General features: G+C 35.7%; 1 protein-coding gene across 7 annotated transcripts in view; it reads left to right on the forward strand.

Annotated features, from left to right (window-relative positions):
* The window catches only part of LOC127882082 (protein NDRG3-like), a 95135-nt gene that overhangs the window by 54581 nt on the left and 12621 nt on the right, over nucleotides 1-27933 (forward strand). For 6 of the 7 annotated variants that reach the window (XM_052430517.1, XM_052430519.1, XM_052430518.1 and 3 more), the window contains 7 exons: nucleotides 14410-14508; nucleotides 16727-16826; nucleotides 17998-18118; nucleotides 21570-21608; nucleotides 23775-23837; nucleotides 25297-25357; nucleotides 26471-26557. In XM_052430517.1, coding sequence (XP_052286477.1) covers nucleotides 14410-14508; nucleotides 16727-16826; nucleotides 17998-18118; nucleotides 21570-21608; nucleotides 23775-23837; nucleotides 25297-25357; nucleotides 26471-26557 — 570 coding nt within the window. The remainder of the gene's footprint in view (nucleotides 1-14409; nucleotides 14509-16726; nucleotides 16827-17997; nucleotides 18119-21569; nucleotides 21609-23774; nucleotides 23838-25296; nucleotides 25358-26470; nucleotides 26558-27933) is intronic. The other variant, XM_052430514.1, reaches the window with a different exon arrangement.

Raw genomic sequence — 27933 nt, forward strand, 5'->3', positions numbered from 1 at the left:
ATTTCGTGACCTGTCAAATTGTGTTCCTGCATCATGAATTTCTTGAAAGCATCGTTTGTCATATACTAAGTTTAAATGCTATCTTGTGATGCAAGGAACCTCAATTCCCAGTGAGAGAATCTTCTCTACAGCAGGAGACCTCGTCAGTGCTTATAGGGCTTGCCTGGACCCGGACAATGTTGATATGTTAATTTTTTTTTATACAAACATCAAACTGCATGAACAGTGAAAAGTGTATGTTAAAGAGCACACTATTAAGTGAATAGGTGTTGAGGTTTCGTTTTATTCTGACATTGCTACAAGTCAATGTTAAACAAGAAATTTGTTATGTTTATTGTTAATTAATTTTTAATGTTTTTTATTCAAAATAGACTTCTAAAACATTGATTTCTTTAATTTAGACAGAATTTCTAATTTTCTCTTATCTGATGGATCCGGATCCGAAAAAAATCGGAAGAAACCTTATTTGGATTCGGATCCGAACACATTTTTTGGATTCGTTGCAGCCCTAATAAATACAAAACATAAACAGGTAATTGTTTTGAATAACTTTAATGTGAAAATTGTTCCGCTTGCACTTACCTTATTGAAATTAGCGAACCACTCTGATAGGGAATACATGTAATAAACACTGACTCGCGAGTGTTCACACCTTTATTGATATTACACAACAGATTAGCACCAATTAGCTGTCGAGTGTTGTTTAACCTATAATCGCTTAAAATCGCTTAAAATCAGTTAAACGGACGGATAAAGCAATCAAGCTGTGATCGCCACCTTCTTTGAATTTTCTGAAAATACATGAAGATGCATGACATGGATTTGAATCAGAAATGGAAGGTTGGAGAAAAAACGGGATCCAAGCAACCCTGCGTTATATTGGACACAGCGTTATAACGGACCGCACTATATTGGAGTTACAGTGTATTAAGTTTTGAACATACTTCTGGTGTTATTTATGCTCCTCCAAAATTTATTTTGGGGGGAGCATATAGTCGCCGCTTCGCCTGTCCGTCCGTGCACAATTTTTGTCCAGGCTATTTCTCAGCAACTAATGACCGGAATTCAATGAAACTTTATAGGAAGCTTCACTCCTAAGAGGAGATGTGCATGTTATCAGTGGGTTCTGGTCGGATGATTTTTCACAGAGTTATGGCCCTTTGAAATTTTTGAAATTTTCCATTAACTGTACATATAGTGCAATTCTTGTCCGGGCTATTTCTCAGCAACTAATGACCGGAATTCAATGAAACTTTATGGGAAGCTTCACTACCAAGAGGAGCTGTGCATATTATCAGCGGGTTTTGGTGAGATGTTTTTTCACAGAGTTATGGCCCTTTGAAATATTCTATCAAAAAATTATTGTCCCCCCAACTACTGTGCCCTCATGACGTTTCCTTTTATCTGAATATATAGTGCAGTATTGTGACAAAAAAAAACTTCGGGGAGCATCACCCGTCTCCGACGGTTTCTTGTTCTATTTGATGGCGACAATTGCATTTAAATATAATTTGAATTGTGTTCAAAATGTGGCGACAACATTTGTTGAACCAGCGATATTCCAGATTGGCAAAAGGTCCTTTATACCTGGATAGATTTCTATTGCCTGATAACCCTATTTCAAATGTAAAAGTAGCCATTAAAAAGTATTGCTACTGGTGCACATAGGTCGTCATTATCAGCAGTAGCAGCAGCTGCTTCATATGTCATCCTTAATTTGGTAGTTGCTGTAAGCAGATTGTAGTTTATTTAGAACAGTTGTATAAACATGTGTGACTACGCTTTTGTTTGATGTGTCTAATCAAGAGTTGTATCGTTAACTTTGTGTACCACTCAATTGCATTTTGTGAAAAATGATGTTGTTTGTATATTACTTATTTTCTAATGTCATATTGTTAAAAACCTAAGTTGTGTGGTAATCTGCTAATTCTGGGTTTAGAGCTGACCAGATTATAAATCCCCTACAGGTTTTACTGGAGTGGACTATAGGTTTACAGTTTGTCCTTATTTCCCCAATAATTCCTTTATTTCATCAATTAGCATTATATAATAGAATGAATTCCTGTTTGTACCAGAATGTATCTAGTCAGGTATGACTAGAGAAATAGCCTTTTTTGACAGCAAGGGACAAAGCCCAATTATAACTTCAGAATACAGGTAAAAAATATATATTGACTTATTTCATTTAACTTAATTTTTGTTTTTACTTAAATGTGTTCTGGGTAATACTTGAATTAAGCATGTTATGTTTTAGCACATAATGAAACTAAGGGACAAATCTGTGTGAAACATGTTACTCAAGAATTGTGTTTTTTTCAGAGAAAATTAAAGGGACTTTTCACAGTTTGGAAAAATGAAAACTAAAGAAAAGGACACTTGCTTTATATTCAAACAAGCAAAAAAACACTCATTAGAAAAATGTTAAACAATAGATTTGTTTATTGATAATTGTCAATCAAAATCAACAAAAAATAATGTGTTTGTAAAGTTTTTCATTGTAATATTAGTAAAAACATGTATTACTGATATAGCTTTTAGGACTACCTTTTGCTTCTATAAGTCTTGTGTTCATTTCACGGGACAGGCACTTTTTTAAAAACCTTTTTTATGAAACTCTGTAGAATTTTTGTTTATACTATGAATAAACCATAAACGTTATTTTCATGTATCCAGCAATGTTCTTGGCAGGGTCAGGTGTCCCTGAACTTAGGCACATTTTGAATAATTAACGTGACAAGATTATAAACTATAGTGACAAAACTGACAGTCAAGTTGGCAACACAAAATTGACATTGTGCACTTCTGGTTGTGAACTCTACTCTCAGTTTTCTGTGTGTATACATGAAACTTTACAGTGAGGTTTTTAGCATAGGTGCGTTTACGCACCTATGCTTATGGTATATACCACATTTCAAAAATCCACATCAATTGGTTGCCCTTTATGAAGCCTTACCTGATCAAAAATCAGACGAAATATCTATTTAATTTAGTATATGGTCATTCTTACAATTTTTTTTTGGAAACGTTTTTCTAACGTTTTCTCCCAAGAATATTGCTGACACCGTTTTTAGTGAATTTTTCTATGACCGTTTTATGTCAAAAAATCTTCTTATAACCTAAAACAAATTTCGTTCGTAAAACAATTCTATCTGCACTATAAATCTCAATCTCCTACGCAGTGGCCTCCCTTATACTAGAAGTTACTGACCGGGCGAAGCAAGGGAAGTAACTGCTGTGAGGAGTTTCTATAAAAATCTGCATTCAGAAATCTGTATTCAGAACTCAATCTGTTGTGCACGTCTGCATCTAACGCTTACCACAAGTTTTACATAAAATTCTTGACGCAAACGAATAGGGTAGCGTCTATTTTCATTTGTGAAAACAATAGTTCGATACAGATCTGTCCGTGCTTAAATTTTGAAAGGCTTGGGTAATTATTTTTCATAAGCGTTTCAAACACTGATGTAAATGGAAAGATTATCTATTTAAATAGTCGGTAATTGTTTGAAATTATTGATTTGAGAAATTCGCGGATGGCGATATCGAACTACATTATACCACGTGACGCCATTCTTCCCTGTATCTTGCACCTATGCTTTTAACGCCATCGGCGCTCTCGTTCATATTATGTAGACATGCAAGACATTTTGTGTGTATGGTACAATATTTTTGCATGTGTCCCTGAACTTAGGCAAATTTTAATGCCCCCAAAGGAGGGCATATGGTGATCGGACCGTCCGTCCGTCTTTCCGTCACACTTTACGTTTTGGTTTATTTAAGCGCACGGATTCGCTGCGCTGAACTGCACCCATGTTTATGAAGGGGTGCATATGGACTGCCAGAGCCACCATAGCAAAAATTATCAAAGGCTCTGGGAGTCTGTTTATATGGACTACCTTTAACCTTGACCTTGAACTTAGGGTCCGCGTTTAGGTTTTGAAATCTGCGTTTAGTTTTGAAAAATGCTCATAACTTCTGTGTCGCTTCAGATGTAACCTTCATATTTAGTATGCATGTATATATGGACAAGGCATTTCCATACGCACACAAATTCGGACCCCCTTGACCTTGAACTTAGGGTCAGCATTTCGGTTTCAAATCTGCGTTAAGGTTTTGAAAAATGCTCATAACTTCTATTTCCCATCAGATGTAACCTTCATAAAAACCTTGTGTAGACAGTAGAGGTCACAGTTTTCATCCAATCTTTATTTAATTTGGTCAGAATGTTTATCTTGATAAAATCTGGGTTGGGATTGTATTTGGGTCATCTGAGGTCAAAAACTAAGTCACTACATGTAGGTCAAATAATAGAAAAACCGTCAACAATTTGTTTGTTTAGACAGTAGAGGTCACAGTTTTCATCCAATCTTTATAAAATTTGATCAGAATGTTTATCTTGATGAAGTCTGGGTTTGGATTAAATGTATATTTATGTAAAGGGATTAAATGTATATTTATGTAAATCACTTTAAAATAAAGCAATTTTTGGTGTTGAATGGTTGGTGAAAAGATCTTCTAAAATTCCCCTTTTCGCCCAAAACGACGCAAAATTCCCCCCTCTATTAAAGGGCCCCGGCCCCAATCCCCTAAAGTGTAGCAAGGGCCCTGATAGTGTGTGTGACATCCATGCATTTTCTTACCATTAATAAGCCTACTGTATGCAAGCTGAGGTGCCCATTCTGTAAAAGAAAGTACAACAGATTTTATACTTGTTAAATTTTGAAAATTTGAATAATTGATTATCAACAGTCAAATCACCAATGTGTATGTTAAATATTGTTTAAATTAAATTAGTTTTACTAGCTTTATAAAATGTTAATCAAAGCTATCACTGTCATGGGAAAAATATTTTTATGTCCCCCACTATAGTTGTGGGGGACATATTGTTTTTGCCCTGTCTGTTGGTCTGTCTGTCTGTTGGTCTGTCTGCGCCAACTTTAACATTTTGCAATAACTTTTGCTATATTGAAGATAGCAACTTCATATTTGGCATGCATGTGTATCTCATGAAGCTGCACATTTTGAGTGGTGAAAGGTCAAGGTCATCCTTCAAGGTCAGAGGTCAAATATATATGGCCAAAATCGCTCATTTTATGAATACTTTTGCAATATTGAAGATAGCAACTTTATATTTGGCATGCATGTGTATCTCATGGAGCTGCACATTTTGAATGGTGAAAGGTCAAAGTCAAGGTCATCCTTCAAGGTCAGAGGTCAAATATATGTGGCCCAAATCGCTTATTTTATAAATACTTTTGCAATATTGAAGATAGCAACTTGATATTTGGCATGCATGTGCATCTCATGGAGCTGCACATTTTGAGTGGTGAAAGATCAAGGTCATCCTTCAAGGTCAGAGGTCAAATATATGTGGCCCAAATCGATTATTTTATGAATACTTTTGCAATATTGAATATAGCAACTTGATATTTGGCATGCATGTGTATCTCATGGAGCTGCACATTTTGAGTGGTGAAAGGTCAAGGTCATCCTTCACAAGGTCAGGGTCATCCTTCAAAGTCAAACGTCATATAGGATGACATTGTGTTTCACAAACGCATCTTGTTTGTAAAAAGAAAATATTTTAACTTGTTATGGTATTATTTAAAAAAAAATGTCTTATGTTGACATTTTTTAAATGATAAAATGTTTATTTTTAAATGGGCAAAGATATAATCTCAAGTAAAATATAAAAAATATACATTTCAAACAGTAAAGAGTAAACCTAATTTTTGCAATAGGATGTGGAACTCAGTGCTATTCTGATTTTGTCACTTATTTAAACTGTAACTTAAAAAGGTTGAATTGATTGATGGCAAAGCTGATTAACTCGTTTTGATGTAAATCTTGACAGCAGCTGGCCGAGTTATGTTATTCCATTGCCATAACTATAATTTGTATTTAAATGAGGGGATGTGAATGTCGTGCAATTGTTGGCTTGAGTCCTGACCTTTTAATGGCTGTTATAGGCTTGGTGATCAGTAACAAATTACAATGTGTACAGTAACCATGCCAACGTGACAGCTATGGGTTAAGATAGATTTCATGAAAACCTTAACTTTTGCCCTGGGGCTTGATCATGTAGACAATTGACAGCAACCTATGTGCAGATAGTGTATACAAGCTGAGTGTATGTCTTGAGTATCTTGAATTAAAATAAGCAGATTGTAAAACACAAGAGATCATTGAAACAGAGATTTTGGACTGCAAGTAGCGTGTAAGTCCATTTAAATAAGATCTACTGCTCATATGTTGGTAATCTCATTTTTAGCTGCACTAGCCAAAGGCCAGCGGGGCTTATGTCATGGTCCTGTGTCCGTCGTGTGTGCATCAGTGCGTCCGTGCGTTAACTTTTTCTTTAAACATCTCCTAAACTACTGGTCAAATTCTGATGAAATTTCTCAAAAATGTTCATGTGGTGAATCTCTTTCAAATTTGTTCAAATTATGCCCCTGGGGTCAAATTTGACCCTGTCCCGGGGGGTCAAAAAATTGAAAATTTGCTTATATAAGGCCTATTTTGTGCAAACTTTATAAATCTTCTTGTCCATAACCATTGGGCCTAGGGCTACCAAATTTAGTATGTAGTGACATCTTATTGTCCTTTACCACGTTCGTTCAAATTATGCCCCTGGGGTCAAATTTGACCCTGCCCCGGGGGGGCAAAAAATCGAACATTTGCTTATATAAGACCTTTTTTGTGAAAACTTTAAAAATCTTCTTGTCCATAACCATTGGGCGTAGGGCTACCAAATTTAGTATGTAGTGACATCTGATAGTCCTCTACCAAGTTTGTTCAAATTATGCCACTGGGGTCAAATTTGACCCTGCCCCATGGGGGTTAAAAATTTGAAAATTTGCTTATATAAGGCCTATTTTGTGCAAACTTTAAAAATCTTCTTGTCCATAACCATTGGGCCTAGAGCTACCAAATTTGGTATGTAGTGACATCTTATAGTCCTCTACCAAGTTTGTTCAAATTATGCCCCTGGGGTCAAATTTGACCCTGAAGTGGGGGGTTAAAAAATTGAAAATTTGCTTATATAAGGCCTATTTTGTGCAATCTTTAAAAATCTTCTTGTCCATAACCATTGGGCCTAGGGCTACCATATTTGCTATGTAGTGGCTTCTTATAGTCATCTACCAAGTTTGTTCAAATTATGCCCCTGGGGTCAAATTTGACCCTGAAGTGGGGGGTTAAAAAATTGAAAATTTGCTTATATAAGGCCTATTTTGTGCAAACTTAAAAAATCTTCTTGTCCATAACCATTGGACCTAGGGCTACCAAATTTGCTATGTAGTGACTTCTTATAGTCCTCTACCAAGTTTGTTCAAATTATGCCCCTTGGGTCAAATTTGACCCTGCCCCGGGGGGTAAAAAAATTGAACATTTGCTTATATAAGGCCTATTTTGTGTAAACTTTCAAAATCTAACTGTCCATAACCATTGGGCCAAGGGCTACCAAATTTGGTATGTAGTGACATCTTATAGTCTTTTACCAAGTTTGTTCAAATTATGCCCCTGGGGTCAAATTTGACCCTGCCTCGGGGGGTCAAAAAATTGAAAATTTGCTTATATAAGGCCTATTTTGTGCAAACTTTAAAAATCTTCTTGTCCATAACCGTATGGCATAGGGATACCAAATTTGGTGTGTAATGACATCTTATAGTCCTCTACCAAGTTTGTTCAAATTAAGCCCTTGGGATCAAATTTGACTGTTCCCCAGGGGTCACAAAATTGAACATATGCTTATATTGGGCCCATTTTTTGCAAAATATAAAAATCTTCTTGTCCATTACCATTGGGCCTATTTCTACCAAATTCGGTAGGTAGTGACATATAATAGTTCTCTACTTAGTTTGTTAAAATTATGCCCCTGGGGAACAAATTTGACCTTGCCCCAGGGGTCAGAAAAATGAACATATGCTTAAATAAGGCCTATTGTGTGCAAACTTGAAAAATCTTCTTGTTCTTAATTATAGAGCCTAGGGCTCCTAAATTTGGTATGTAGTGATATCTACTAGTCCTCTACCAAATTTGTTCAAATTATGCCCCTGGGCTCAAATTTGACTCGGCTCCAGGGGTCACAAAACTGAACATATGACGTTTACCAGTGGAGATTACTGGGGCCGTTTGGCTGTGACCGACAACAACATCAACATCTTGTAAACATGAGATAAAACCCTGTCATTTAGTGCCATTTTAGGTCAGATGGTGACTGCTTACAAAGGCATTGAAGTAAGAACATGTGTTATGAATGTTTTTCTTACAAACTGAAAAAAGTCAGGTTTTATTTAAATATGTCGAAAGTGACCATATATCCGGATGAAAATATTTTGGATGACATGTAAATTTCATGTTTTTTTTTAGTGTTTAAACCAGTTTAATAATATATTATTGATTTTAAAAACACAACTTCCATGAACATAATTATTTCAAGAAAAGTCAATATATGATACTGCATGGTAAACTCAAACTTTGTATCCAAGAGAAGGTGTTGAAATTAATGAAGTGCAATGTTCTTAACTATCCTATATGCTGCTTTTGAATAACTAATGATTCATTGTTCCATTTGTGAATCGTGACTCATGAATTGTGGATATGATTGTCAATGGCTCAACTATCCATATATATTTCTGACCATTTTATAATTTTCTTAATATAAGTTATGAATTGATCTTAGAAGTCAAATGTATTACTTAATTAAATACATTTATAAATATAAAAAATAATCTTTAGATTATCATAATATTCTCAGGCCTGTTGGTCTTAGCGATGTGTGGGTTGATGAGCAATTTCTCCTTTTATCACAATTATTTCTACCCTACCTGATCATTTTCTTCATATTCCATTTTTATTTAATTGACGTCTGCAACCTCTTTCAAATTGGGAAAGTCCAAAATGTGTCGTTTGGTAAAGGGTTAAGGCATTTTAATTCCTATGGGTCTTGTGAATCTGTTTCAAATAAAATGCGTAGATTTGATCTTCAGCATCTAAAAATATGTGAAATAGAAAGAATGACAATATCTTTTGGAAAGATAAATGTACCTACGTTATAAGCAAAGGACCTGTGCAACAATTCCAGTGCTTTTAATTCTGTTTAGTTAACACGGTAGTAACTTTTTCCATGTATAAAAATGCTCACCCTTCCAACTTTAAACCCCCAGTGGGACGAGGGATAAAAAGAGAAAGTCACATGCTTGAGTACATTTCAACTCATGCGCATTGCACGTTTTTTCGCAAAGTAAAAACAGTGGAGCGATACAGGGCCATCATGGCCCTCTTGTTTGCATTTTTGGAAGATAATGTAATAAATGACCACACCGCACACTATACACCCCTCTCCACTCCACCCCTCCCTCCTTTGTGATTGAAATTGAGATAGGTCCCTACACCTTTAAAAAGAAAAATAGATGAGCGGTCTTAACCCGCAAGGCGGTGCTCTTGTTAACTTTATATTGTTTGCTCAATGCAAAAAGACAGCTTTGGTAGGTTTGATTCTCAACATTTTTACTTGTATGTATTGTTGTTGAGAACTTTATATATTATTGATCCATAAATGTATGTTTTTTTTTTAGCTTTTTGTCTTTGTTGCTTTTATACATTAAACAAATCAATCCACAAAATCATTTATCTCCGCAAATGGACAAAATAGTTTCTTTTCTGTGCCTTAAAGATGTACTTAGATGAAAATGTATTAAAGAAACACTCAAACTCTGTAATTGACAGATCATGTACCTGATATGGTGTAAGTCATAAAATTCTTATCAATTCAGGGCTCCGCCGTGAGGGCATTTATGTGGATGATAACTTTGCCCTTGCGCAAGACATATTGACTAAGCACATTCATTACATAATGGAGAAAAGACTAGGGTAAAGGACGCATATTTCGGACAGATGTTGTAATTCAGGAAGTCAATGAGGCGTATCAAGTAGATCCCGGCCTTTAATTTGCAATGTCACGTCGTACTCGATTGAAGGGACACCAAATTCGCATATTTTATTAAACTTTTCAGTGGTACTAAAAATAAACCCATTTAAATTTAGACAAAACCATTCAGGCTAAAAGGCAGAGAATTTTGGTCAGTGGAGGGGAAATTTGGACTTTAAAAAAAATCTGTGATTAAATATGCTGAAGCATACAATTGTTTATTACAAGTTATTTGGCATGCATGTGTTTCTCATGGAGCCGCACATTTTGAGTGGTGAAAGGTCAAGGTCATCCTTCAAGGTCAAAGGTAAAAAAAAACAAAAAAACAATTAAAGTGGCGCAGTAGGGGACAAAGTGTTTCTGACAAACAAATGCCGCACATTTTGAGTGGTGAAAGCTAAAGGTCATCCTTCAAGGTCAAAGGTAAAAAGATAAATAAAAAATCAAAGTGGCGCAGAAGGGGACATAGTGTTTCTGACAAACACATTTCTTGTTGTTAATTATATCCGGGGATGTCTGTAATCTGTGCGTTGTCAAACACGCTCTCTTGGGGGCAGTCGGACGCGTTTCAGTCATGTTTTGTGGCGGAGCAAATATTCCGGTGAAGCCGGAGATGGTAGTTCTGTATTCTGTGTTGCCTTGCATTCTTGGTGGCTTCAATCGCTGCTACAAAAGGTTGAAGTTGCATTTGGAACCGGAAGTGGTCTGTCGAAAACGCGAGACGGCATCATTTCTTCATTTCTTAATGGAGAGCAAGAATATGGGTAAATGCCACAGGAAGCAAAGCCACTTTTGATGTTGCGTGACGTCATCGACCTTTCCCAAGCTCTTGCAATCAACCGCGGGAATGACAATTTGCTGATGGTATTGATCGAGGTGCAGGCTTCGTTAAAATAAGAGCTCAGTGGACCGAATACGCTCTTGTCGAGGGGCTGTAATTTATTAGTTGTGTGAGGTGGCAATGCTAAGATGTGTATGTCGTTGGCCTTTGTTGTTTCGATGAGATTCAATGCCTCAGGAAAATTATGACGGTCGCATATCAGTAGCTGAGGACGTTCAGGGCCACACTCTTTTATGAAAATTTCCTCAAACCAGCTTTGACAGATAGCCTGGGTCATCCATGCATTCTCCTGAAAAGTCCATTTTGATCCAGCTGGAGCTTCAGAAGTATTCCAGGAGTGAAGGCAGGGACTGGTTTTTCCTTTGACGATGAACAAAGGGGTCATTGCTCTGCCTTCAGCATTAACGGACGCTACGCTGGTTGTATGTGTTCGCTGATTCGATGTTCTGCCGGAAAGATTCTTGACACCTTTACGGGCAACAACGCAGACGGGATTGTGTTTAAACTGCTTTCCAGTCTCGTCCATATTCCAAATCTGGTTTGGCTCTTCCAACAAACCTAGGTTCCCAAGAATTTTGCCCAGATCGTTGACATAATTATTTACACCTGTTGGATTTAACATTCTGGCACTAGATGTCCCGAGTTTTTCAGGCTTGCGGATGACAACTGATGGATGCCGTTTTTTCAGACCTTCAAAATAGCCTTTCCCGGGAATTCTATTTTTAAATGGCGTTTTCAAACCAATCTTTTGGCAAAGTTGTCCCGTCTTTACAAGAAGCTCTTGTCGCGTTATGCCAAAACCACAGCTTGCGGCTGTTGTAACTTGATCAATAATTTTCTCTTCAATTTCAAGAGAAACAACAGGAGGGCGACCTGGTTTAGCATCCATATCAACTTTACCATTCAATCGATCACTAAGGGTTGATTTAGGGACTTGAAATTGCTTAGAAGCCTGTCTTAAGCTTAAAGCACCCCCTTTACCGCTTCCACCGCCTGTTTTAATACGCTATCGATGTATTTTATGTAGATATTTTTTGATTTTCGCACCATCTGAAAAAATCAGTTTGCTGTGTCTAATGTATCTTAATTTTTTGGATATTTTGAAGTTTTCCGAAATTAGAGTATGTAAAGGTTCGAAATTACAGTCACTTGGATCATCGGTGGATTGTAATTTTGGACATTTTTAAAAGGGATTTTAAAATAGAATTTAAATAGAAAATGACATATATTTATAACATTTATCAAGTCTTAAAATCAAACTGCACGATTGTTAAGTTAATTATGTCAAATATGCAATATACCTTTTAATTTATGTAAAAAAACACAATACCTTTCACGAGTTTCAAATTTTGTGCCTAGTGAACTTCGAAGCGAGGGTGTAAAGGGAGTTAAATGTGTGCGGTTTAAATAAACATCACGTGGCAAACATGCTTGATTGACTGGTTTAATAAATGTAAACACTGTAACCAAAATATTGGTTTAAAATCGCCGAAATTATTCATCAGTGGTAAGCGTGAGTGGTTTATAATCGGTCAAGTGTCCGAAATTTCACGACGTCCGAAGTTGTCAGCTTTTACCCTATTTCATTTAATGATAATGATTAACTTTGTGCTAGGTATTGACCTATGAAAATAAATAAGATGTGGTAATAGCTGGACAAATGAGTTTCTGCCACTAGTAGTCCCATTTACTGGTCATGCAAAGTTGAACATTAGAATGGATTGTCTGTAGCCATTACACAACCTGAAATTGTTCATAGATGGTGTGTTCATGAATTGCTCTTGCAAAGTTAACCCTTTGCATGCTGGGAAATTTGTCGTCTGCTAAAATGTCGTCTGCTGAATTTCTAAAATTAGCATTTTCTTCGATTTTTTCAAAGAACACTCAGAATAGCAAACAGTTTGGATCCTGATGAGACGCCACGTTCTGTGGCGTCTCATCTGGATCCAAACTGTTTGCAAAGGCCTTCAAAATCCGGTTCCCGCACTGTAAGGGTTAAATGTTCCTTTTAAAAAATAATTCTCAAGAATGTGGAAGTTGAAGGATGTAACCTCTGCTGAAATAAAGTTTTTCATCGTACTTGCAATGAATATGGGGCTCATTTGCATGTCAGATTTTAAATCTTCTTTTGTTGAATAAAATGTTTAATGAATATTTTATTTGAAACACATATTGTAACAAAATGTAAGTTTGATTTAAATATTAAATAGCTTAAATTAAAAAAAATAATGAAGTAAAAAGATCCTGAACATTATGGGTTTTGTATAAAAAAAAAGTAAGTTGATAACACATGTTTAAGTAAAAGAAAGTAAGTTGATAACACATGTTTAGGTAAAAGAAAGTAAGTTGATAACACATGTTTAGGTAAAAAAAGTAAGTTGATAACACATGAAATATAAGACAAATGTTGGTTTTATACACTTATGTCTTACTCTTTTTTTAAATTAAATATAGCATTTTGAAATCAACAACCCATTTCAGCCTCTATTATAGCAGTAATGAGGCTCAAACGTTATAGCATACAAAGCAGGTTAAGTGTTAAATATATAAACTCGGTTTAATACATCAACAATACAACAGTTACAGTTAAGTGAGTTTGTTTATATTTGTCCATGTTTTCTCCCAAAGTGTCGAATGGGAGTTACTTTTTATAAATGCTGATGGACATTTGTGAAATGAGGGATATGAAAAAAGTGAAGAGTTGACACTGAACAGAAACCACTTCTGTTTTAAGTTGTCTCACTTGTCCCTAAAATTTCAACGTAGGCTGAGCCCTGAAATTGCAGTGAATATGGGAAAAACATGCCAGGTTAAATTCTGAAAAATGACACATCCAACTACTGTGAAATAATGAACATGCTGCTTTGATAGTTGAGAAAAAGTGGACTGTACTCCAGAGCTCCAGATAAAAATTTGGTCAAATCCTTATTTACTCCCTATTTTAAAAATTAATTCTTATTTTACCCCCTATTTATAAAAATTAATTCTTAACAATTGCCAATTATTTCAAGCCAGCGGTATAGCTTTTTCCATGTCTCGGCTGTTCTATCGGACACTGAACCTGAATGTTTTTTGAGTGCTTTAGATCTATTTTAAATCTAAATCATTATTTAAGAAATTTAATTTGTTTTTACGCCTTTACGCATTTTATCTGGAGCACTGGTACTCCATTTTATGTAATGTTTTAATTGGCTTGTATCTTCCTTTTGTTTTGTACTAAATTCCTTAAAAAAGTGATATAAATGAAAAAACTTTATATACATGTTGTTAATTAAATTTGTTTTCAACAGCATGTGTAATTTAAAACTTATCTTTGATTATTGCTACTAATGATGCAATTTGAATATCTCAAGAGATAATCCCTGCATTATAAGGCCAGGTATCGGAGCCAGGCTTTGGGAAAATGGGTTTTAATGCATGTAACGACACATAACGCTTTTATTGAATTTCTCGTTTCAAGGAATTCTCTTTAAAACCAATATCCAGTCAAGGCCGAAAGCATCATCCCTGATAAGCCTGTGCGGTCTGCAAAGGCTAATCTGAGACAACACTTTACCCACATGTATCAAGCCCCATTTTCCCAAGGGGGTGACTCATTTATATTCGTGGATATTTAATGAGGATTTCTGTCTTGCAGCCCACAAGTCCCATGGAGAAGATAACCCACATTGAGCTCACGGGCATACAGTGCGAGGAGGCCAAGCCCCGATCCTTCAACACCAATTCTGCGTTTCAGGTAGTACCTGGGTTCCCTCTGGCTCAAAATTTTCTGTAGCCAAATTACTGGGGGACATATTGTTTTTGCCCTGTCTGTTTGTTGGTTTGTTTGCGTCTAACTTTAACATTGGCCATAACTTTTGCAATATTGAAGATAGCAACTGGATATTTGGCATGCATGTGTATCTCATGGAGATGCACATTTTGAGTGGTGAAAGGTCAAGGTCATCCTTCAAGGTCAAAAGTCAAAAAACTAAATTCAAGGGAAGTAACAAGCTTTAAAGGGAGAATTTCTATTTTATATATTTGGCAGGTACATATCATTTTCACAAGGGAATTAATATTTTTTAAAGGGATATAATAATTTATTTTTTTAATTCAAAGCGGGGCAGTAGAGGGCATTGTGTTTCTGACAAACACATCTCTTGTAATGTCTTAATTCTTATTATTTTGGATATTTTATTGGTGATTATGTAGAGAACCTTGTGTTGCCAAATGGAATGGATTGTAGCCAAAGTTCCTTATTTGTTGCCATTTGCTAATTTTGCGAATTGCAGATTAAGCCCTGAGATACAGATGAGAAATCAACACAACCTTCGCATGTCTATGGCTTTTATGTCCATGAATATTTTGATACAACATTAGGTTGAATATACACTGCAACTCCAATATATCACGGTCCGTTATATCGCGTTGTCCAATATATCGCGAATCGGCTATGGCTCCCAAAAATCTGACGTGCATAATCCCCAAATAAAATGTTTTAATCTGAGAATTTAGTGAATTTAAATCCGTTTCAAGCTAGTATTTTTCCCTTTTTTCACCAACTTTAATCCAACATTCATAATCCAGTTTTGACCAGATTGTTTGCTTACATTGTACATCACTTTAACACATGCGTACTGCGATAAACAATAGCCCCTCTTGTCAAACATCACAGGTCATTTCGGGTGTTACCATTCTGTATTGAATTTGCTTTGAACTGCCGAAACGCACCAGTGCACACATGAAGGTGTACACAAATATAACTGTAAATGTCACACGTCAATACTGACCTATCTCAACAATCTGTGTGCGTTAGATACAGTGTAAACTACTTGCTTTTAATTGAGAGGTAAAGATCCCTCAGTTTGTCAAAATGCACTACTATTAAAACCCATGCTTTCCATGCTTTTCATGAGAATGAATGACGTCATTTTGTACATGGTCTAATTTGTGCATGCTTTCTTGAACAATACAACTCGGCAATGTTCTTCGGATTACAAATTTAATTATATGCATTTGAAAATACTCACAAGGAATAATGTTTTGTGTTATACCAATGAATAACATATGGATATAACACATAATTGAATAAGGTAGGTAAATAGCGTGTTTTTAGATTGCATAACGATGCTAATGCATACATATACATGCATACATAACCTTACAAAGTATTTAACGTGCGCCGGATATATCACGGTCGCAATCTTTGGACCCCTTCAACCGCGATATATTGGAGTTGCAGTGTATATATATATATATATATATATATATATATATATATATATATATATATATATATATATATATATATATATATATATATATATATTGTGTACAGTAACCCGACAATGACTTAAATTCATTAATATTTAAATACTTTGTTAGGATGATTGTTTATTGTGCACAGTGCACAGTCTCCTGACAGTGAATTTTATGCATGAATATTTTAATGTAATGATAGGTATGTATAGTAGCCCTAGTTATATAAAGAGTACTTGATTGACCACATGCATTAAAGCTGCCTTTACAATAACACTGTATAGACAATGGAATTTATTTGGCTATGTTTTCTATATTCACTTGACCTAAATTTCTTGCGATAATTTATGCAGCAACACCATTGATTTCCAGTCGAATCAGGCACACTTTCTAAATTTGGGGACCACTCACAAATTGCAATCGTGTAATGTTAAGTGACAACTGCTGAATTATTTCCAAGTTTGTCAATTAACATCATTTTTTTATAGAGTTATTAAATTTAAATCTTAGTGAGTGACTATAACATTCACTATAGAACTAAATATAATTTTGCATGATTTTCCTCATTTTATGTTGAGCAAAGAAAAAAAGAGGAATGTATTCTGATTAACTAGCAGTATCATCAGTCCAGATTTCATGATACATTTGTGCTATATAATGTTTGTTTTTCTGTGATTTACATGTTCGTCATGATTTTCTGTTCCATATTACAGAGTTATGATGTTGAGACATCCTATGGAACGGTCCATGTTGCCATGCAGGGGGATAAGACAAAGCCTGCCATTTTTACCTACCATGATATTGGACTCAACCGTATGTATATAATTTTGCCAGTCTTCAAAATAAGGGACTTGTTTAAGGTATTATGCCCCCCTTCCAAGAAGAGTGGGTATATTGTTTTGCACGTGTCGGTTGGTCCGTCCAGTGAAAAATTGTTTGAATTAATATATTTGTTAAAGCTTCAGAAATTTGTGCTTGGTACAGATTTTGCCCGGTATTTTATTTTTATTAATTTCTGATTGGCTAACGGATGGCAAGGACATGAACGGTAACTGACGAAAAATCTTCGCTACTTTCCAAAAATCTTAACAAGTCAACAAGTAGTCACCAGAAATTGCAACTAGAAAGACTATAATATAGTACAATTAGTTAGGGCTCAAGGGGTGGGGGAGTCTCAATATCTCCATTGGGGACCAGCGTCCCCAGACCGCCGGCCTAATTTTCCGGATTTTAATTTTCTGACAATTGACACCACTGGAAGCGCAGTGCACAAGAAACAAAAACCGTAACTCCACTGCACATTCTTTTTATGCCCCCCTTCGAAGAAGAGGAGGTATATTGTTTTGCACATGTCGGTCGGTCAGTCGGTCGAAATAGTAAAATGGTTTCTGGATGATAACTCAAGAATGCTTAGGCCTAGGATCATGAAACTTCATAGGTACATTGATCATGACTGGCAGATGACCCCTATTGATTTTCAGGTCACTAGGTCAAAGGTCAAGGTCACAGTGACTCGAAATAGTATAATGGTTTCTGGATGATAACTCAAGAATGCTTAGGCCTAGGATCATGAAACTTCATAGGCACATTAATCATGACTGGCAGATGACCCCTATTGATTTTCAGGTCACTTATTTAATTACTGCCTTTTGCTTATTTTCCTACTTTATTTTTGACTGTACCATGATTCCAAGACATCCAAAACTGTTGCAAGGTGTGCTTTGTGCCAGACATAATTGCCAATTTTTTCACATTAGCTTTTGCGTAACAGCCAATACAAAAGGCTAGCCGAGTTTTCGAAGAAAACGTGGAATGCTGCCAAATTTCAGCCCCAAATTGTTTACAATAAAACTCGCTTTCATGCATAAGCCAATACATAAAATTCGCAGAGTTTACTAATAAATCGGTGGAATGCTGCCAAATTTCAGCACCAAATAGTCCGCCAATACAACTGTCTCCATCCTGGCCTTTTTCTCTGTTTCAGATGTGACCTGTTTCCAGGGTTTCTTCAACTACATCGACATGCAGGCCATCATGAAGCACTTCTGTGTGTACCACGTCAATGCCCCAGGAATGCATGAGGGCGCCATCAATCTGTCACCAACGTAAGTATTATATAAACACCAATCGGGGAAAATTGGGCCTAACGCATGTGCGTATTATGTCCCAGATTTGCCTTTACAGTTTGCACAGGCTAATTAGGGACGCCATTATCCGCCTTTAATTGATTTGTGTTCAGGGATCATATTTTTTTCGGTTTTGTTGGTCCTAGACAGATTGGGGTCATGAAAGACCGATTGAAAATCCCAAAGAGTCGGTCCGATTCTGTTTGCTAAAATTCCCATGTCATGAAATCGATTACGCAGTGCACATGCTAGCATACCCTTATTACATTCTTATCTCGATTAGGTGTGATAAACCATACACTGCAGTCTCTAAACCGGTCAGGACCAGTCTAATGCACGTCAGCCGACTAGTATCAGCGTATGACACCAATCAACGAAGATTCGCGCGGTTGTGTATTAGTCAAGCTTGAATAACCCAGTGTCAATATCAATCGATAATTTCACTGGCTTATACCTAGCACACTTATCGGTCCGTAATGTGTGCTCGTCCACGATAAAATCGTTGACAGTTACTAAGGAGATTAAAACCTCGATGTTATCCTCGTGGAAATTGTGAATTTCATGCATGATACAGTCTGTAAACTTTCATATAAACAAAGAAGAAAATCGGATATTCTGCAATAATTGTCGGCGGTACTTATACACTGAAAGCACGCACTGTAACTAAACAAAACATGCCGATACATTTTCAACCAGCGTAATAATCCGGCAATAAATGAATGAAAGTTGCGGTTTTGATTGACAGAACAGCCGAAAGTTATTTTTATGGGCGGAACTTCCCATTAAATAGTACACAAGAAAAATAATATACATTGTATAAATCTTTAGTAAAAATCGTGTTAGAATCAAAATAATTCGTGCACTTTATTGTTTGTTGTTGAATTACCCACGACCGGAAGTTAAGATGCGTGTTTTTGAATCACTCGTGCTTCGCACTCGTGATTTAATCCCTAGGCATCGTAACTATCGGCCGTGGTTTATTTGACAACAAACTATAACGTACAGGAATTGTTTTTCAACTATTTGGTTTTATTATTGCCAGTAGCCAACCTACGCACAGACATTTGTTAGATTCAATGCATGTGTGTAAGCTTTTATCGAGTCGACAATGAATTAAAACATCGGTATAGACTTACACAGATTAATTAATAATATTGACAACGATGAAAAGTCAGATAAAACAGTTAACGAAACAACAATGAAATAGCTAATGATAAAACCAATTGAGAAAACCTTGTATGTTCCGTTTAAAAAAATGCTTAAGGCAATTTAACTTGTACATTATTATACCCTCTTCATGAATGGCAAAATCAATGGTATATATTTTAACGTAATTTGTCATAATTTCGGACAAAAATTTTCGGACACTTTTCCCCCCATTTAAATCCGGACCGATTGATGTTGCTGGATAATATGATCCCTGTTTGTGTTAATTTAAAAATTACATAAAAGTGGAAAGGTTCATCCTGGATTAGCCTGTGCAGACTGCTGAGGCTAATCCGGGATGACACTATACACATGTATTATATGTATCATATTATAGTTTGATTAATGATATTTCAACTAAAGTGATAGTTTTGATTCAGGAAATAAAACCGTTAGTGCAATGACTTCTCCTCCTTTGGACGAGATATTGACTGATATTTTATTATTTAAATTCAGTTTAATACATAATTAAACAACTTTAAGACTTTAAATAGTCTGTTTGTTTATATTTCTTAATGTTTTTCCTTAAACTGACAAGTGTGAGTTGATACTGATTTATTATGCTGATGGGCGTGGTATAATGAGGGGAATACATTAAGTGAAGTTGATTAAAAGCTGAACAGAAACCACTTCTCTTATAAGTTGCCTCACTTCTCCCTTATTGCAGCTGAGGTAGAAGTAACTTCTCTGTAAAATTTGAATGTTGGCTCAGACCTGATAGATCTCAAACAATCTTACAGATTTGACAGAGGGAACCCTAATATTCAGATGTCATCTTGGAATTGTGTTTTTAAAAACAGTCTACTCTTGTTATCTCGAAGTCGGCGGGAACAAGAAAAAATATCGTGATAACGAGAGTTCGAAATATCCGATTAATTTACCTTGTTTTTAACATGTATACACCTGCTAAGTGGCATAATCCACTCTACTACCCTATATATTACAAGGCACGATTAAATGCTTAGAACGGTTTAAGTGTTACTGAATTGAATGAAAACATGCGGTTATCATTTTCTTAACTGTCTAGTAAACATCTGGTAATGTTGCTATTTAAAGATATGATGCAATTTACGTCCAATCAAGACGAGGGTTTTTCATCTGGAATACTGAACTGTTCATGAACATTTTGCAGTTTGAAATGCAAAGTTCAATCCATTATTAGTGCAGGATAAAAAAAACACACAGGTTATAAAGTGACAGGCCTTACTCAAGTGTTAATGGCTAAGGACATTACACACGTGTGGCCATTGATGCAATAAACGGATCAATTATCTACCGCACAGTATCTGGAGCAGCTGGGCGAAGCGGGACGATGAAGTATCAAAGAACAAATTTATCACCTTTGCCGACACTAGGACAGTTATTCGCACTTCGAGATAAACCACAGTAAATACATGTAAAATCAGGACTCGGGACAAATTTTTATAAAATCAAGATATGCGATGTTTATTAAAATAGATAAAGAAGGAAAAAAGTTGGGACGTTGAGCTTACTTCGACATATCGAGAAAATCTTGATATCCGATATTGAGATAATGAGAGTAGACTGTATTGCAGTTTTCTCTAGAAAATGTTCTTGTACCGTAATGTTTTTTTGCCTTAACATTTATGATTCTAATCTATTATAGATTTTTTACAGATGTAGATAGTTGTTTATTTTGTACTTCAATATAACTGAGTTGTGTATCTTTGTTATGAGTTTGCTTTTTGTTAAAAGTGGAAAGTAGATTTTAGGTAGTCTTTAATTATGTTAGTGTAAGAGCACCTTCGTCAAGAGGTATCCGTTTACCACTCAGAAACGCATTTTGACGTGTTTGAAGTCCCTTAGAAAATCACATTTAATTTAAGTCCTTTCTTAATATATTCAAGTTTTAAAGGCTTCATTTTCAAACCTTTGATATTGATGAGCAACAAACAGCATAAAACCTGAACAGATTGCGAGTTGCTGTATGCACATAGACATTTTCACTTTGGGTCTGAGTGGGAAAGGGTTATACAACATGTGCATACATGTGTGCCGTATACATACATGTGTGTGTGCCGTCTACATACATGTGTGCCGTATACATACATGTGTGGCATATACATACATGTGTGCCGTATACATACATGTGTGCTGTATACATACATGTGTGCTGTATACATACATGTGTGCCGTATGCATACATGTGTGCCGTATACATACATGTGTGCCGTATACATACATGTAATTCTTTGGTGAACAGTGCTGAAGCTGTTGGTAAACCTGAGGCTGTTGTAAAAAGGTTGGTAATTGTAGCTAAACCACAGCTCACTAGTGTAATCTTGTTGAGTGAGTTCCCTTCTCTAACCATTCTCTGTTATCACATTTCACATAAAGATTTTGCATAAAAGGCCACGTTGCATTCAATGCTGTTGTTGGCACAATAAGTTATTCTTATCTTGCATGTGGTTTCTATTCACATATTCATAGCATTCAAATGCAATTCACAGTTTTGTTTTCAGCAGTTGCCAGCTGATTCCACTTGCATATACTGGGTGAAAATAGTCTCGATACATTTGATACTAATGAAAATTATTTTACATGCCTGTTTGAAAAATGTGACGTCATATAGGATTACTTGTTGTGGGCGTATGTTCATCATACATGTGGCAGTGTCCAAGAGAACAAAGTCTGTTTTCTGACTCTTTAAAAGTTTAAATCCCATGGTGATAAAACATTGGGATAACGAATGTGAGAATGAAATTTTGGCTAAGATCGATAACTAGCCCAATGCCCTGAAAAGCTTCTTAATTTTGGCTCTTTTATTTTCAATCTTTACATATAAATAAAACCTTGAAATATTTATCATATGTATTAACAATTTTTAACCAGGTTTTCCAGAGGAAAAAACTGGTTATTAGATTGGCGAATGTCGGCGGGCTTGCTGGTGGGCAGAACAAGCTTGTTCAGGCCATAACTTTGTTGTTCATTGTGAGATTTTAAAATCATTTGGCACATTTGTTCACCATAATTAGAGGGTGTGTCACGCGAAAGAATTACGTCGATATCTCAAAGGTCAAGGTCACACTTTGAGTACAAAGGTGAAACATGGCCATAAATGAGCTTGTCCGGGCCATAACTATGTCATTCATCGTGAGATTTTAAAATCATTTGGCACATTTGTTCACCATCATGGGACGGTGTGTCACACAAAAGAATAACGTCAATATCTCCAATGTCAAGGTTGCCACAACTAAAATTAGATTTATTTTGAAACAAAGGGGGGTAATTATAAACAATCAGTTCAGTTTGAGTTGTCTCCCTTTATCAGACTTTTTTATGTCCCCCACTATAGTAGTGGGGGACATATTGTTTTTGCCCTGTCTGTTGGTCTGTCTGTTTGCGCCAACTTTAACATTTTGCAATAACTTTTGCTATATTAAAGATAGCAACTTCATATTTGGCATGCATGTGTATCTGATGAAGCTGCACATTTTGAGTGGTGAAAGGTCAAGGTCATCCTTCAAGGTCAGAGGTCAAATATATATGGCCAAAATCGCTCATTTTATGAATACTTTTGCAATATTGAAGATAGTAACTTGATATTTGGCATGCATGTGTATCTCATGGAGCTGCACATTTTGAGTGGTGAAAGGTCAAGGTCAAGGTCAGCCTTCAAGGTCAGAGGTCAAATATATGTGGCCCAAATCGCTTATTTTATAAATACTTTTGCAATATTGAAGATAGCAACTTGATATTTGGCATGCATGTGCATCTCATGGAGCTGCACATTTTGAGTGGTGAAAGGTCAAGGTCATCCTTTAAGGTCAGAGGTCAAATATATGTGGCCCAAATCGCTTATTTTATGAATACTTTTGCCATATTGAATATAGCAACTTGACATTTGGCATGCATGTGTATCTCATGGAGCTGCACATTTTCAGTGGTGAAAGGTCAAGGTCATCCTTCACAAGGTCATGGTCATCCTTCAAAGTCAAACGTCATATAGGAAGACATTGTGTTTCACAAACGCATCTTGTTTCACACTGAAAACCTGGTTTTGTGACAATTTTGTCCCTTGTTAATGTTTTGTTTGTTTGTTGTGTTTTGCTTTCTTCATAAGTATTTTAGTCAAACTTTGGCTGCCAGTTCCCCAACATACATTTTTCCAGAATTACCTTGTTTACCAGTACTATGTGCACATACTGATGCTAGTAAACAACACTCCTACTTGAGTTATAGGTAGGGGGGAATAGCCATTAAAAGCAATACATGACTTCTCCTTGTTCAAAATATGTAGCAGGGACGGGGATAGACAGTTTTAATAAACTGAACAAACATAGTGCTTTAGAAATACTGCACTAAATTTTGCCCCATTGGCGCAGAAAAGTACCATGTGCCTTCTAAGTTCAATGTCACATGGTACTTTTTTGCGCCAATGGTTCTGACTTGTTATGTTTACTTTCAGATTTGTGTACCCAACCATGGATGAACTAGCAGAGTCTGTTCTCACAGTGGCTGACTATTTTGAGTAAGTAGAGCAGGGGTGGCGAAATCTAAAAAAAAAATTATACTTGTCCACGGACAACCATTTAGGAAATTTAACTTGTCCGTTGCTGAACTACACTTGTCCGTTAATGTTTATATAAATTAACGCATTTATTGATTAATGTAAAATAATGTGGAATAAATCAGAATAAGTATAATATGCTTGTTTTAGTTATAGTTGTATTTCCATGGTACATTCATTATAGCAGTATATTATAAACAATATAAAGTCTTTCTCAAACTTTTAATCTTGCAAAGCTAGTGTTATTAAAACATGTGTTACACATAATTATACTTTTGATGAGTAAAAAAAAATGGCATACGCATATTGTGCAATTATCAGTTGGACCAACAGTACCCCAATGCGGATTATTTGATCAGCCATTTTAAAATGCATGTTTACATGTATGTAAACAAGAGTAGATGTTCTTTATTATTAATACATGTTTTCTGCATGTTCATGTATAAAATTTTTATAAAATGCAAAATCAAAGACTTTCGCTGGAGTATTTTAAATACTCCCGCAAAAGTCTTTGATTTTGTATGTTACTAATCAGCTAAAAAAAGTCATTAGTGAAATAATCTTTATTCTAAAAAATTATCTGAAGCTCTGATTGTAATCTTAACAAAATAAACAAAGATGTATAAGATACGTCTTTGAATTAAACTTGTCCAATATGTGGACCTCATCAGTTCCATCTTTACTGTTGAAATCGTCTGAAATAACAAGTTACATGTAGAACGTGTTTTGATTATCCTAGTTTGATACTTTTAATTCTGTCCGATTATATAAATAAAGAAACCAGTGTGTACACTGTCTTACAGTCGGGTTGAATGTTGAAAATGCGGCATGCTCCCGGTCTCTTATAGAATAAGGGAAATCACTGCGCAGGAGAGTATCCGTATTTTAGCTTGATTGCTCCGCAAATAGCACTGACAATGTAATCGTGTGTCAACATAAAGTTTTGTAAAACTTAATTACGGCTTTAATACAATTTATTTTTTTGTATTTCTTGACCTGACTGGTTGTCCACGGACAACTTAATTGAAAAAAATCAGTTGCCCAGACAAGCAAATGTACGACTCGGGCAACTCGAACATTTGATTTCGCCACCCCTGTAGAGGATTCCCTGGTTTAATTTAATTGAACCAGTCTCCTGAAAAAACGGTCTTTGTGCATGTGCGTCAAGTGTTGTCCCAGATTAGCCTGTGAAGTCCTAACAGTCATGCCCATCTTTAAAAACATATTTCTCACTTTCTGACTTGTTCTATAGAGGTTCTTCTTCAATGTTAATTACTCAAAAAAAGTTTATTATGTCTAAGTTATTTTACATTATTTGTGAGCTAGGTCCAATACCCAAAAATATTTTTCATATGCTAGGATAGCTTAATTGTCCTGAATATTAATTTGTGACATTATTGTGTTATAATTACTATTGCAGAGTTAAAAGATTCATTGGATTTGGCGTTGGATCTGGAGCCAATGTCCTGACCCGATTTGCAGTAAGTCCTGCTCTTATTACAATCAATTGTAAGGAGCCGCCATATGCAAAAATGCTTCTGTATGCAGACAGCCAGACAGCCTACATGTAGCTTCAGGCAAGCCTGTCTGGGCAGGAGCTGCACTGTCCGCTTTTTGTATTCCCCGCCAAAGGCGTAGTGATATAGTATTGTCTTTGTCCATCCGTCGGTCTGTTAGTACGTCAGTCTGTTTGTCTGTCACAAAACTTAGCATGGCGATAATTCAGAAACTATATAAGATATCAACATGAAACTTCATGGGTGTATGAATGTCAATAAGGAAAAGTACCATGCACATGAACCATAACCCTACACTTTCTTAAATAAGGGTTATTGCCCTTTCTTTTTGTGTATGATGTATCTTTTCAGGGCTATATCTCAGATACCATACAATTCTATAACATGACACTTCATAGGTGTATGGATATCATAGAGGAGAAGTGCCATGCAGAAGAACCATAACCCTACACTTTCTTAAATAAGAGTTATTGCCCTTTGTTTTTATTATTGTATAACTTTTCAGGGCTATATCTCAGATACGCTTAAAATATTCTGCATTGGTGTATAGATATCAATAAGAAGAATGGCAATCCATTAAAATTACCCTTCACTCAAATATTTTTGTCCCCTACCGTTGAAACCGGAGGGAACTTATGGTTTGCACTCCGTCTGTCTGTCAGTCTGTCTGTCCGTCCGTCACACTTTTCTGGATCCTGTGATAACTTTAAAAGTTCTTCATATTTTTTTCATGAAACTTGAAACATGGTTAGATGGCAATATGGAGATTATGCACGTCATTTCATTTTGTTCCTATGTCAATAAAATTTTACTGCCCAAATGCTGTTGGAAATTTTAACTAAAAAGCCAACAAACATTCCAAAATATCCCAAACCCTTTATCACATATGAAGTGATAAATACTCATTTAAAAAAAGGTATGTTTTAGTATATTACTATGTCCATAGTGTTCTTTTACACTGTTATATCCAATTGTGTGTTTATTTTAAAAGTCTCTTATAAAAACAATACGAGATAAATATTCATTTTGTTAATCTGTGATAAGATCTCTATAATATTCCAAGTTTTATCATTGTAGCTGACCCATCCTACAAGAGTGGACTCCCTTGTGCTGGTGAATGCCACTTCTACCAAGCCCGGCTGGATTGAGTGGGGATATCAAAAGGTAGACGAGCCCTGAGAATATAAGAAAATTATTCGCAATTTGTATATAATTGATTTTAAATCTTGTCTTTGAATCTTTTGGATTCAGACAGAAGATTGTACTTCTAAGCTGATTTCCTAATTGTTTGAAGAGTGTTTGCATCAGAAAAGCTGTATAACTTGGTACACTTTTTAACCAGGTTTTCCGAAGGAAAAAAACTGGTTATTAGATTGGCGAATGCGGGCGGAACAAGCTTGTCCGGGCCATAACTTTGTCGTTCATTGTGAGATTTTAAAATCATTTGGCACATTTGTTCACCATCATTAGGCGGTGTTTCTTGCGAAAGAATAACGTCCATATCTCCAAGGTCAAGTTCACACTTTGAGTTCAAAGGTCAAAAATGGCCATAAATGAGCTTGTCAGGGCCATAACTATGTCATTCATTGTGAGATTTTAAAATCGTTTGGCACATTTGTTTAATAGCATTAGACGGTGTGTCGCGCGAAAGAATTACGTCAATATCTCCTAGGTCAAGGTCACACTTTGAGTTTGAAGGTCAAAAATGGCCATAAATGAGCTTGTCAGGGCCATAACTATGTCATTCATTGTGAGATTTTAAAATCATTTGGCACATTTGTTCACCATCATGGGACGGTGTGTCGCATAAAAGAATTACGTCAATATCTCCAAGGTCAAGGTCGCCACAACAAAAAATGATTTTGAAACAAAGGGGGTTAATTATAAACAATCAGTTCAGTTTGAGTTGTCTCTCTTTATCATACTTTTTTTCACATTGAAAACCTGGTTTTGTGACAATTTTGTCCCTTGTTTGTTTTTAACTGCTTTTCATTTTCCCATTCTCATGTTTGTTGATTTCTGGATTACAAAAATGTGTAAATTTATGAGAAGTTCTGAATTTTCTTTAAAAAAAAAGAAATAATTGTTATTATGACACCCACCTATGTTCAGGTAAAATAAACATGTTTGCATAAAGTTCTGCCTAATAGAATCTTTTAATAAATGAGTAATCTTCTATATTGCTTGACTTTATAACCGTATTCCTATGATATCTCACTATAAATATTTATTTGATTTTTCACATCTTTAACTCTATACATATGATTTTCTCACCTATAACCCTATTCATATGATTTTCTCACCTGGAACCCTAGCCATATGATTTTCTCACATATAACCCTAGCCATATGATTTTCTCACCTATAACCCTATCCATATGATTTTTTCTCCTATAACCCTATCAATATGATTTTCTCACCTATAACCCTAGCCATATGATTTTTTCACATACAACCCTACCCATATGATTTTCTCACCTATAACCATATCAATATGATTTACTCACCTATAATCCTAGCCGTATGATTTTCTCACCTATA

This window comes from Dreissena polymorpha, chromosome 5, assembly GCF_020536995.1.
Source record: "Dreissena polymorpha isolate Duluth1 chromosome 5, UMN_Dpol_1.0, whole genome shotgun sequence".
In the NCBI taxonomy this organism is placed as follows: Eukaryota; Metazoa; Mollusca; class Bivalvia; order Myida; family Dreissenidae; genus Dreissena; species Dreissena polymorpha.